Consider the following 13,548-nt stretch of genomic DNA (forward strand, 5'->3'; position numbering starts at 1 on the left):
GTTCCATGACTTATGACCGGGTTGTTCCATGACTTATGTCCGGGTTGTTCCATGACTTGTATCCGGGTTGTTCCATGACTTATGTCCGGGTTGTTCCATGACTAATGTCCGGGTTGTTCCATGACTTATGACCGGGTTGTTCCATGACTTATGACCAGGTTGTTCCATGACTTATGACCGGGTTGTTCCTTGACTAATGTCCGGGTTGTTCCATGACTAATGTCCGGGTTGTTCTATGACTTATGACCGGGTTGTTCCATGACTTATGACCGGGTTGTTCCATGACTTATGTCCGGGTTGTTCCATGACTTATGTCCAGGGATTTAATTTTTTACTTTTTTCGACTTCGGTCCAAATTATAGTGTCCAAATCTCATTTTTTGAGTCAAATTTCTAGTCTTGGATTATCATAGGCCTACAGAAGTTCCTAGGCCTCTGTCTATCTATATATCTATTTCTTGAAGTACTTGGAGCTGAAAAATAGATAAATAGAATTAATAGACAGGGGAAATAATATATATATATATATATATATATATATATATATATATATATATATATATATATATATATATATATATATATATATATATATATATATATATCAATAACAACACTGCACTAGCCAATTAAATTTTTGTGGACATTATAGACTTGAGTAACTTATTAGTACCATTAACAAGCCACACTATGACAAGAAGGTAAGGGAGCCAGCATATACAGGGTATTTTAAAATAAGGAATCCAATTTGATTATATATTGCTTTGAGACTGAGTCTATCTGAGATACCCTATATATATGTGAGGAACAGTGAGTATTAGAAATTATTAGGCCTATCATGACTAGTAGGCCTTTTCTGTACTAGGTTCTTCTCTGTATTGAACTGATGAAGGCCTCTGTATGGGCCAAATGTTGCCCCAATATACACAGAAGTCTAATTTATCAACGTCCAGTAAGTCTCTGGTCTCTAAGTCCTTAATAGCCCTAGGACCTCACCTTACCACTCTCCTGGAGACAGTACAGTCCCTATCACAAAGACCCCACGAGTCTCAAGACCCCAACTTGCCACTTGGGAACATCCTCCGGGGTCCTCACAGGTCAAACACTCCTCACAAAAGATCTTTAAGTCCCCACAAAGTCACTTACCACTTCCCAGACGCTCCTAAAGACCATACAACCACAGCCAGGAGGACTCTAAAACCACCAAGACCCCAACTTACCACCTGGGAACGTACTCCGGGTCCTCACATGTCAAAGACTCATCGATGTAGACCTCAAAGTCCACACAAAGTCGCTTATCACTTCCCAGACGCTCCTGAAGACCATACAACCACCACCAGGAGGACCCCAAGACCACCCAGACCCCAACTTACCACTTGAGAACGTACTCTGGGTCCTCACAGGTCAAACACTCCTCGCTAAAGACCCTAAAGTCCACTCAAAAGTCACTTACCACTTCCCAGACTCTCCTGAAGACCATACAACCACCACCAGGACGACCCCAAGACCACCCAGACCCCAACTTACCACTTAAGAACGTACTCCGGGTCCTCACAGGTCAAACACTCCTCGCTAAAGACCCTAAAGTCCACTCAAAAGTCACTTACCACTTCCCAGACTCTCCTGAAGACCATACAACCACCACCAGGAGGACCCCAAGACCACCCAGACCCCAACTTACCACTTGAGAACGTACTCCGGGTCCTCACAGGTCAAACACTCCTCGCTAAAGACCCTAAAGTCCACTCAAAAGTCACTTACCACTTCCCAGACTCTCCTGAAGACCATACAACCACCACCAGGAGGACCCCAAGACCACCCAGACCCCAACTTACCACTTGGGAACATACTCCGGGTCCTCACAGGTCAAAGACTCATCGCTAAAGACCGTGTAGTCCCCACAGCCTACGAGCCTCGGCTTACCGTCCACACAAACAACATAACGACCACAGTCTCCCGAAGGATACCTCGGGTAGGGCAGGAACTTGGCCGCCGGGTCCTTGGAGTCCACGTACGCTGGGCAGGAGAACCCAACCACTTCTGCAAGAAGGGCAAGGGCTTAAAAGAAGGAACATTTGAACCCTAAGAAGGCATACTAAACAATAAAAACACATATTGAACCTTGAAAACAATTCTGAATACAGAAACCAGTTGAAATCCCATATAAGACAGTTGAGAACCCAACCAGTTGTACAAGAAGGGCTTAGAAGAAGAGACATTTGAACCTTAAAGAAGACATATGGAACCACAATAAGACATACTGAGCCCAAATAAGATATTCTGAACACAAATATTGAACCTAAATAAGACCAAAGGGGGAGAGATGAGTCATAGCTCTAGGCTTCTCGCATTTCTAACCGATACTTCAACAGGTTCTTTGCAATGCCCAGGTTTCCAGCATCTCTCCGCAACATTGCAAGCTCCTGATGTCGATTGCAACACGATAGGCCCACACCTATCACCCAACTCTCCCTGTATTTACACACACACACACACACACACACACACACACACACACACACACACACACACACACACACACAATATTTCTTCAGTCATAGAGTTGTAAGGCAGTGGAATAGCCTAGAAAATGACGTAGTGGAGGCAGGAACCATACACAGTTTTAAGACGAGGTTTGATAAAGCTCATGGAGCGGGGAGAGAGAGGGCCCAGTAGCAACCGGTGAAGAGGCGGGGCCAGGAGCTAAGACCCCTGCAACCACAAATAGGTGAGTACAAATAGGTGAGTACACACACAGGAGCTAAGACTCGACCCCTGCAACCACAAATAGGTGAGTACACACACACACACAACCGCAAAGTATGTGAGGAGCTCAACATGAGATTCAAAGAAGTGTTCACAGAGGAGACAGAAGGAACTCCAGAAAGGCAGAGAGGTGGGGTACACCACCAAGTGATGGACACAATACATACAACCAAGGAAAAAGTGAAGAGGCTGCTAAGCGAGCTAGATACCTCAAAGGCGATGGGGCCAGATAACATCTATCATGGGTCCTGAGAGAGGGAGCAGAGGTGCTGTGTGTACCACTAACAACTCTCTTCAACATATCTATCGAAACAGGACGACTACCTGAGGCATGGAAGATAGCAAATGTAGTCCAAATTTTTAAAAAAGGAGACAGACAAGAAGCACTAAACTATAGACCAGTGTCACTGACATGTATAGTATGCAAAGTCATGGAGAAGATTATCAGGAGAAGAGTGGTGGAACACCTAGAAAGAAATGATCTCATCAACAGCAGCCAACATGGTTTCAGGGACGGGAAACCCTGTGTCACAAACCTGCTGGAGTTCTATGACAAGGTGACAGCAGTAAGACAAGAGAGAGAAGGGTGGGTGGATTGCATTTTCTTGGACTGTAAGGCGTTTGACAGTTCCACACAAGAGATGAGTGCAGAAGTTGGAAGACCAAGCAGGGATAACAGGGAAGGCACTACAATGGATCAGGGAATACCTATCAGGAAGACAGCAGCGAGTCATGGTACGTGGAGAGGTGTCAGAGTGGGCGCCTGTGACGAGTGGGGTCCCACAGGGGTCAGTCCTAGGACCGGTGCTGTTTCTGGTATTTGTGAACAACATGACGGAAGGAATCGACTCCAAAGTGTCACTGTTTGCAGATGATGTGAAGTTGATGAGAAGAATTCAATCGGACGAGGACCAGGTGGAACTACAGAGGGATCTGGACAGGCTGCAGACCTGGTCCAACAACTGGCTCCTGGAGTTCAACCCCACCAAGTGCAAAGTCATGAGGATTGGGGAAGGGCAAAGAAGACCGCAGACGGAGTACAGTCTAGGAGGGCCAAAGACTACAAACCTCACTCAAGGAAAAAGATCTTGAGGTGAGTATAACACCGAGCACATCTCCTGAAGCGCACATCAACCAAATAACTGCCGCAGCATATGGGCGCCTGGCAAACCTCAGAACAGCATTCCGACATCTTAATAAGGAATCGTTCAGGACCCTGTACACCGTGTACGTTAGGCCCATATTAGAGTTTGCGGCACCAGTTTGGAACCCACACCTAGCCAAGCATGTAAAGAAACTAGAGAAAGTGCAGAGGTTTGCAACAAGACTAGTCCCAGAGTTAAGAGGTATGTCCTATGAGGAGAGGTTAAGGGAAATCAACCTGACGACACTGGAGGACAGGAGAGATAGGGGGGACATGATAACGACTTACAAAATACTGAGAGGAATTGACAAGGTGGACAAAGACAGGATGTTCCAGAGACTGGACACAGCAACACGGGGACACAGTTGGAAGCTGAAGACACAGATGAATCACAGGGATGTTAGGAAGTATTTCTTCAGTCACAGAGTAGGGAAATAAGGACTGCTTACATAAACGCACGCATACACACACACACACACACACACACACACACACACATACACACACACACACACACACACACACAGACACACACACAGACACAGACACACACACACAGACACACACACAGACACAGACACACACACACTCACACACACACACACACACACACACACACACACACACACACACTAACACGCTAACAGGCCTAGTGTCTAATCGACATGTGCCTAGGACAAAATGGTAACTAACACACGCTGAGAGGCAAGCAGGAGTTCCGGAGTGTGTACCTCGATCGAGACAGAACACAGGACGAAAGGAAGACGATGAAAGAGAGAGTTCTAAAACGAAAGGAGAAATGTGGCCCGGTGGCCTGGTGGGTGGCCCGGTGGCCTGGTCGTGGCCCGGTGGCCTGGTCGTGGCCCGGTGGCCTGGTGGCTAAAGCTCCCGCTTCACACACGGAGGGCCCGGGTTCGAATCCCGGCGGGTGGAAACATTCCGACACGTTTCCTTACACCTGTTGTCCTGTTCACCTAGCAGCAAATAGGTACCTGGGTGTTAGTCGACTGGTGTGGGTCGCATCCTGGGGGACAAGATTAAGGACCCCAATGGAAATAAGTTAGACAGTCCTCGATGACGCACTGACTTTCTTGGGTTATCCTGGGTGGCTAACCCTCCGGGGTTAAAAATCCGAACGAAATCTTATCTTATCTTATCTTATGAAAAAGGAGAGCAGAATAACCCAGGATCAAATGGAAGGACAAGCACACCCCCCAGAAACACCTGCAGAAGGACTCCAGCCACGACACCCCCAAGGCAACTGACCAATCCAAACCATCACACACCGATCCCTCTGTTCCCACCCCCCGCACCACAGTTACAGTATTAGAACAGAAGTTGAAGGTTTGGTACACAAATGCAGATGGATTAACGAATAAACATGAGGAATGGCAAGAAAGAATCAATGAGAAGTCCCCAGACATCATAGCAGTTACAGAAACAAAAATCACGGAGACAATACCAGATGCAATCTTCCCAACAGGATACCAGATCATGAGGAAAGATAGAAGGGGCAGAGGGGGAGGTGGGGTTGCTCTGCTCGTAAAAAAACAGATGGAAATTCGAGAAAATGGAAGGCATGGATGAGACAGGAGAAAGAGACTACATAGTAGGTACACTTCAGTCTGGGGAACACAAAGTGGTCATTGCAGTGATGTATAATCCACCACAGAACTGCAGGAGGCCAAGAGAGGAATATGAAGAGAGCAACAGAGCAATGGTGGACACACTTGCTGAGGTGGCAAGAAGAGCTCACTCCAGCAGAGCAAAGTTGCTGGTTATGGGGGATTTCAACCACAGGGAGATTGACTGGGAAAACCTGAAGCCACATGGGGGTCCCGAAACATGGAGAGCCAAGATGATGGACGTGGTGCTGGAAAACCTCATGCACCAACATGTTAAGGACACTACCAGAGTGAGAGGGGAGGATGAAGCAGCAAGATTGGACCTTATGTTCCCCCTGGGCAGCTCAGACATTGAGGACATCAAGCATGAGAGTCCCCTAGGAGCTAGCGACCACGTGGTTATGTGCTTTGAATACATAGTAGAGCTGCAAGTGGAGAGAGTAACAGGAGTTGAATGGGAAAAGCCTGACTATAAAAGAGGGGACTACATAGGGTTGAAGAACTTCCTGCGGGAGGTCCAGTGGGACAGAGAACTAGAAAGCCAGTAAATGAAATGATGGAATATGTAACAAAATGCAAGGAGGCAGTGGAAAGGTTTATTCCCAAGGGCAACAGTAACAACGGGAAGACCAGAACGAGCCCCTGGTTTACCCGACGGTGTAAGGAAGCAAAAACAAAGTGCAATAGAGAATGGAAAAAGAACAGACGGCAGAGAACACACGAAAATAGGGAGATCAGTTGCAGAGCCAGGAATGAGTACGCACAGGTAAGGAGGGAGGCCCAGCAACAGTATGAAAATGACACAGCATCGAGAATCAAGACTGACCCGAAACTGTTGTATAGCCACATCAGGAGGAAGACAACAGTCAAAGACCAGGTGATCAGATTAAGGACAGAAGGTGGAGAACTCACAAGAAATGATCAGGAGGTATGTGAGGAGCTGAACAGGAGATTTAAGGAAGTTTTTACAGTAGAGACAGGAAGGGCTGTGGGAAGACAGCACAGAAGGGAACATCAAGAGGGAATATACCAACAAGTGTTGGATGACATACGAACAACCGATGAGGAGGTGAAGAAGCTCCTAAGTGACCTTGACACCTCAAAGACGATGGGACCGGACAACATCTCCCCATGGGTCCTTAGAGAAGGAGCAGAGATGCTGTGCATGCCTCTAACCACAATCTTCAACACATCCCTTGAAACTGGGCAACTACCTGAGAAATGGAAGACAGCTAATGTAGTCCCCATATTTAAGAAAGGAAACAGAAACGAGGCACTAAACTACAGACCTGTGTCTCTGACATGTATTGTGTGCAAAGTCATGGAGAAGATTATCAGGAGGAGAGTGGTCGAACACCTGGAAAGGAACAAGATTATAAATGAAAACCAGCATGGGTTCATGGAAGGCAAATCGTGTATCACAAATCTCCTGGAGATTTATGACAAGATAACTGAAGTAAGACACGAGAGAGAGGGGTGAGTAGATTGCGTTTTCCTAGACTGTAGGAAGGCCTTTAACACAGTTCCCCACAAGAATTAGTGCAGAAGCTGGAGGATCAGGCGCATGTAACAGGGAGGGCACTGCAATGGATCAGGGAATACCTGACAGAGAGGCAGCAACGAGTCATGGTACGTGAAGAGGTATCACAGTGGGCGCCTGTGACGAGCGGGGTCCCACAAGGGTCAGTCCTAGGACCAGTGCTATTTTTGATATATGTGAACGACATGATGGAAGGAATAGACTCTGAAGTGTCCCTATTCGCAGATGATGTGAAGTTGATGAGAAGAATTAAATCGGATGAGGATGAGGCAGGACTGCAACGAGACCTGGACAGGCTGGACATGTGGTCCAGTAACTGGCTTCTCGAATTCAATCCAGCCAAATGCAAAGTCATGAAGATTGGGGAGGGGCAAAGAAGACTGCAGACAGAGTATAGGCTAGGTGGACAAAGACTACAGACCTCACTCAGGGAGAAAGACCTTGGGGGTGACCATAACACCGAGCACATCACCGGAGGCACACATCAACCAAATAACTGCTGCAGCATACGGGCGCCTGGCAAACCTGAGAATAGCGTTCCGATACCTTAATAAGGAATCGTTCAAGACACTGTACACTGTGTATGTTAGGCCCATACTGGAGTATGCAGCACCAGTCTGGAACCCACACCTGGTCAAGAACGTCAAGAAGTTAGAGAAAGTACAAAGGTTTGCAACAAGGCTAGTCCCAGAGCTCAGGGGAATGTTGTACAAGGAAAGGTTGAGGGAAATCAGACTGACGACACTGGAGGACAGAAGGGTCAGGGGAGACATGATAACGACATACAAGATACTGCGGGGAATAGACAAGGTGGACAGAGATAGGATGTTCCAGAGAGGGAACACAGGGACAAGAGGTCACAACTGGAAGTTGAAGACTCAGACGAGTCACAGGGACGTTAGGAAGTATTTCTTCAGTCATAGAGTTGTCAGCAAGTGGAATAGCCTAGCAAGTGAAGTAGTGGAGGCAGGAACCATACATAGTTTTAAGAAGAGGTATGATACAGCTCAGAAAGCAGAGAGAGAGAGGACCTAGTAGCGATCAGTGAAGAGGCGGGATCAGGAGCTGAGTCTCGACCCCTGCAACCACAATTAGGTGAGTACATACACACACATATACAGGATTTCACACCTTTATGTGAATTGACCCTCTAACCCTTCCTTCTCTCTCCGTCTCTTTGTCTCTTTTCCTCTCTTCCTCTCTCTCTCTCTCTCTCTCTCTCTATTCTTCTCTCTCTATTCTTCTCTCTCTCTCTCTCTCTCTCTCTCTCTCTCTCTCTCTCTCTCTCTCTCTCTCTCTCTCTCTCTTACTCTTTCTGTCTCTTCCTCTCTCTCTCTCTTAATCTTTCTCTCCCTTCCTCTCTCTCTATTCCTCTCTCTCTTCCTCTCTCTCTCTTCCTCTCTCTCCCTTTCTCTCTCTTCCTCTTTTTCTCTCTCCCTCTCTCTCTCTTCCTCTCTCTTTTCCTCTCTCTTCCTCTCTCTCTCTCTCTCTCTCTCTCTCTCTCTCTCTCTCTCTCTCTCTCTCTCTCTCTCTCTCTCTTTTCCCTTCTCTCTCCCCTCTCTCCTCCTATCTTTCCCTTCTCTCCTCTCTTTCTCTCACTCTCTCCCCCTTTTCCTTTTCACTCTCCCCCTCTTTCTCCTTCTACCTTTCCTCTCTCTCTCTCTCTCTCTCTCTCTCTCTCTCTCTCTCTCTCTCTCTCTCTCTCTCTCTCTCTCTCTCTCTCTCTCTCTCTCTCTCTCTTTCTCTCTTTCTCTCTTTCCTTTACTAAAAAAAAAAAATGGTTGGGACTCGTAGGAATCAGGGATCAAATGACAATGGTATTGGTAGGGAGGAATGGATGGAGGAGCAGTGGAGAAAGATGGAGCAAGAATGGGAGAGAAAATTAGGAGAGCTTTCTGAAAAAATGGAGAAAGAGCTCTCTGCAAAATGGAAAAAGACGTTGGAGAAGGAGACGAAGAAATGGGAGGCACAAGTCGAAACTGCAGTAGACAGGGTAAGGGTCCTAGAGTTTGAGGTAAACAGGCTGAAGCAAGTCTCAGGGGCAGTGACCAGAGAAGACACAGAATATGAAGCTGAGAGGATGAACAGGAAGGAAGGAGATATGAATTATGCTAAGGTCATATCAGCCTGCAAAGAAGGGTCAGGGAGTAAAAGGAAAGAGCAGCTGGGTGTAGATAGAGAGGGAGATAAGTCGAATGCTGAGGCACAACCATGCTACCAAGAGCCACTGGAAAAATCAAGGGAGAAGATGACCATATACAGACAGGAACCAGAGTCACAGAGGGAGAGGCAATGGGAGGAGGAAAGGGCAAAATCAGTGTTTATCCATGTGCTTCGGGAGAGAGAGGAAAAGACACACACTGAAAGACGGCAGGAAGAAAGAAAGGAGATTAGAAAAAACATCACGGAAATAGGGGGAGAAGACATGGACGAGATTGTAAATTTTCAGAGAATAGGGGGGTACATGAAGGGGAGAAACCGACCAATCAAGCTGATTCTCAGGACAGAAACATGAGGAACAGGATCCTCCAAGAGAAACCAAGGTTGAAAAACTCGGAAGAGTACAAGAAGGTGTTCCTAGACAGAGATAGAACACAAACAGAGAGACAGTAGCTGAGGGAGAGGACAAAAAAGCGAAAGGAGATAGGAAAGGAAACAAGGATGGAACCAGCAGAGGTCAGTCAGAGCAGAACAGAGAAGCAAGGGCAAGCACACACACAACTATCCTCAGAACCCCACAACCTATCACACCATCCCAACACAAACTACAATCCATACCCACAGCCTCCACCCAGCACCGAGCTATAGAATCCCACAGTATGCCACCAGGTCTCCCACCCTCACAGGCCCCCCAAACCACAGTGTTGGAAAGGAAACTGAAGGTATGGTACACAAATGCTGATGGAATAACAAACAAGTGGGAGGAGTGGCACGAAAGAGTCAAAGAGACATCATCAGACATCACAGCGCTCACAGAAACCAAGCTTACAGGTATGATAACAGATGCCATCTTTCCAATGGGATAACAGATCCTGAGGAAAGACAGAAAGAACAGGGTGGGTGGAGGAGTGGTACTGCTGATCAAACACCAATGGAATTTTGATGAGCTGGAGAGAGGAGACAGCGGAGAAGAAAGTGATTACATAGCGGGAACGCTTCACTCTGGAGGTCCCAAGGTGGTAATTGCAGTGATGTATAACCCACCACAGAACAGCAGGAGACCAGGGCATGAGTATGACGAGAGCAATAGAGCGATGGTTGACACACTGGCTGCAGTGGCCAGAAGAGCTCATGCATGCAGGGCAAAGCTCCTGATCATGGGCGACTTTAACCACAAGGAGATCGACTGGGAGAACTTGGAGCCACATGGGGGCCAAGATACATGGAGGGCTAAGATGATGGAGGTGGTACTGGAAAACTTCATGTACCAACACGTAAGGGACACTACAAGAGAGAGAGGAGAGGATGAGCCAGCAAGACTGGACTTAGTATTCACCTTGAGCAGTGCAGATATTGAGGACATCACATATGAAAGACCCCTTGGGGCCAGCGATCATGTGGTTTTGAGCTTCGAATACACAGTAGAGCTACAAGTGGAGGGGGAAGCAGGAAGGCCAGGACAAATGAAACCAAACTACAGGAAAGGGGACTACACGGGAATGAGGAACTTCCTGAACGAGGTTCAGTGGGACAGAGAACTGGCAGGGAAGCCAGTTAATGAGATGATGGAATATGTAGCAACAATGTGCAACAAGGCTGAAGAGAGGCTTGTACCCAAGGGAAACAGGAATAATGAAAAAGCCAGGATGAGCCCAGGGTTTACCCAAAGGTGCAAGGAGGCAAAAACCAAGTGTGCTAGGGAATGGAAGAAATATAGAAGGCAAAGGACCCAGGAGAATAAGGAGAGCAGTCGTAGAGCCAGAAACGAATGTGCACAGGTAAGAACGGAGGACTAACGACACTAAGAAAACAACATAGCAGCGAAAGCCAAATCTGACCCAAAGCTGTTATACAGCCATATCAGGAAGAAAACAACCGTCAAGGACCAGGTAATCAGGCTAAAGAAGGAAGGAGGAGAGACAACAAGAAATGACCGTGAAGTATGTGAAGAACTCACAAGAGATACAAAGAAGTGTTCACAGAGGAGCAGAAGGGGTTCCAGAGGGATGGAGAGGTGGGGCACACCACCAGGTGCTGGACACGGTACACACAACCGAGGAAGAAGTGAAGAGGCTTCTGAGTGAGCTAGATACCTCAAAGGCAATGGGGCCAGATAACATCTCTCCATGGGTCCTGAGAGAGGGAGCAGAGGCACTATGTGTACTCCTAACAACAATATTCAATACATCTATCGAAACAGGGAGATTGCCTGAGGCATGGAAGACAGCAAATGTAGTCCCAATCTTTAAAAAAGGAGACAGACATGAAGCACTAAACTACAGACCAGTGTCACTGACATGTATAGTATACAAAGTCATGGAGAAGATTATCAGGAGAAGAGTGGTGGAACACCTAGAAAGGAATGATCTCATCAACAGCACCCAACATGGTTTCAGGGACGGGAAATCCTGTGTCACAAACCTACTGGAGTTCTATGACAAGGTGACAGCAGCAAGACAAGAGAGAGAACGGTGGGTGGATTGCATTTTCTTGGACTGCAAGAAGGCGTTTGACACAGTACCACACAAGAGATTAGTGCAAAAACTGGAGGACCAAGCAGGGATAACAGGGAAGGCACTACAATGGATCAGGGAATATTTGTCAGGAAGACAGCAGCGAGTAATGGTACGTGGCGAGGTGTCAGAGTGGGCACCTGTGACCAGCGGGGTCCCACAGGGGTCAGTCCTAGGACCAGTGCTGTTTCTGGTATTTGTGAACGACATGACAGAAGGAATAAACTCTGAGGTGTCACTGTTTGCAGATGACGTGAAGTTGATGAGAAGAATTCATTCGATCGAAGACCAGGCAGAACTACAAAAGGATCTGGACAGGCTGCAGACCTGGTCCAGCAATTGGCTCCTGGAGTTCAATCCCATCAAGTGCAAAGTCATGAAGATTGGGGAAGGACAAAGAAGACCGCAGACGGAGTACAGTCTAGGGGGCCAGAGACTACAAACCTCACTCAAGGAAAAAGATCTTGGGATGAGTATAACACCAGGCACATCTCCTGAAGCGCACATCAACCAAATAACTGCTGCAGCATATGGGCGCCTAGCAAACCTCAGAACAGCATTCCGACATCTTAATAAGGAATCGTTCAGGACCCTGTACACCGTGTACGTTAGGTCTATATTGGAGTATGCAGCACCAGTTTGAAACCCACACCTAGCCAAGCACGTAAAGAAACTAGAGAAAGTGCAAAGGTTTGCAACAAGACTAGTCCCAGATTTAAGAGGTATGTCCTACGAGGAGAGGTTAAGGGAAATCAACGTGACGACACTGGAGGACAGGAGAGATAGGGGGGACATGATAACGACTTACAAAATACTGAGAGGAATTGACAAGGTGGACAAAGACAGGATGTTCCAGAGATTGGACACAGTAACAAGGGGACACAGTTGGAAGCTGAAGACACAGATGAATCACAGGGATGTTAGGAAGTATTTCTTCAGTCACAGAGTAGTCAGGAAGTGGAATAGTTTGGGAAGCGATGTAGTGGAGGCAGGATCCATACATAGCTTTAAGCAGAGGTATGATAAAGCTCATGGTTCAGGGAGAGTGACCTAGTGGCGACCAGTGAAGAGGCGGGGGCCATGAGCTTGGATTCGACCCCTGCAACCTCAACTAGGTGAGTACAACTAGGTGAGTACACGAATCAGTATCACTAAATACTGCTCCCAGGATTTATCGTTCTAGTAACTGTCCTAAGATATTATTAGCAGTCATTGTACGTGAGTGAATCAGTGAACATACCTACAAGAGTGTAAAAAATTTCAAGAGTGAGAATAATGTGATAAGATCAAGAATTTAACAATTTAAATTAGAATGAATGTTGAGTGAGGGAGGGTAGCAGTCAGCTGATGACGCTGCTGACACCAGTGTGGACACAAAATATCCAAACATAGTTAATAATAAAAATAGTTAAGTAATAAAAATACAGATAAACAAGTAAGTGCTGAAAGTAGGTCAAAATTAGTCAATCCCCAGCTGTTGGTGTTGTGAATGTAGTTAATATCATCGGATTTATGACCATAATACTGTACTAAGGAAAAAAGAGTGAGTACCAAGTCTTAAAATAAAAAATAAAAACTTAAATACAAGATAAAGTTCCTGAAGGAGTTACAAAAGTGAAGGAGTTGATAGTGGGCAACCAGCAGGAACGTCCATTGTTGTGCAGACGACATCACTTGCCTATATACCTTGTACTTGGTTCAGCTATCAAAACTTTGGGGCCCAGTCCCTGGACCCATTATGTACCTCTGTAATCTTTTGACTACCGCCCACAGGATGGGTATGTGGTGCATAATAAACATA

General features: G+C 46.6%; 1 protein-coding gene across 1 annotated transcript in view; it reads right to left on the reverse strand.

Moving 5' to 3' along the window:
* Positions 1 to 350: 350 nt before the first annotated feature.
* Peritrophin-A (Peritrophin A) overlaps positions 351 to 13,548 on the reverse strand; it is a 25,661-nt gene continuing 12,463 nt past the window's right edge. Inside the window, exons 4-5 of the mRNA XM_070105168.1 lie at positions 1,835 to 2,039; positions 351 to 472 (exon numbers count right to left, since the gene is read on the reverse strand). Of these exons, the coding sequence (XP_069961269.1) occupies positions 451 to 472; positions 1,835 to 2,039 (227 nt within the window). The 3' untranslated portion in view covers positions 351 to 450. The remainder of the gene's footprint in view (positions 473 to 1,834; positions 2,040 to 13,548) is intronic.

This window comes from Cherax quadricarinatus, chromosome 97, assembly GCF_038502225.1.
Source record: "Cherax quadricarinatus isolate ZL_2023a chromosome 97, ASM3850222v1, whole genome shotgun sequence".
NCBI lineage: Eukaryota > Metazoa > Arthropoda > Malacostraca > Decapoda > Parastacidae > Cherax > Cherax quadricarinatus.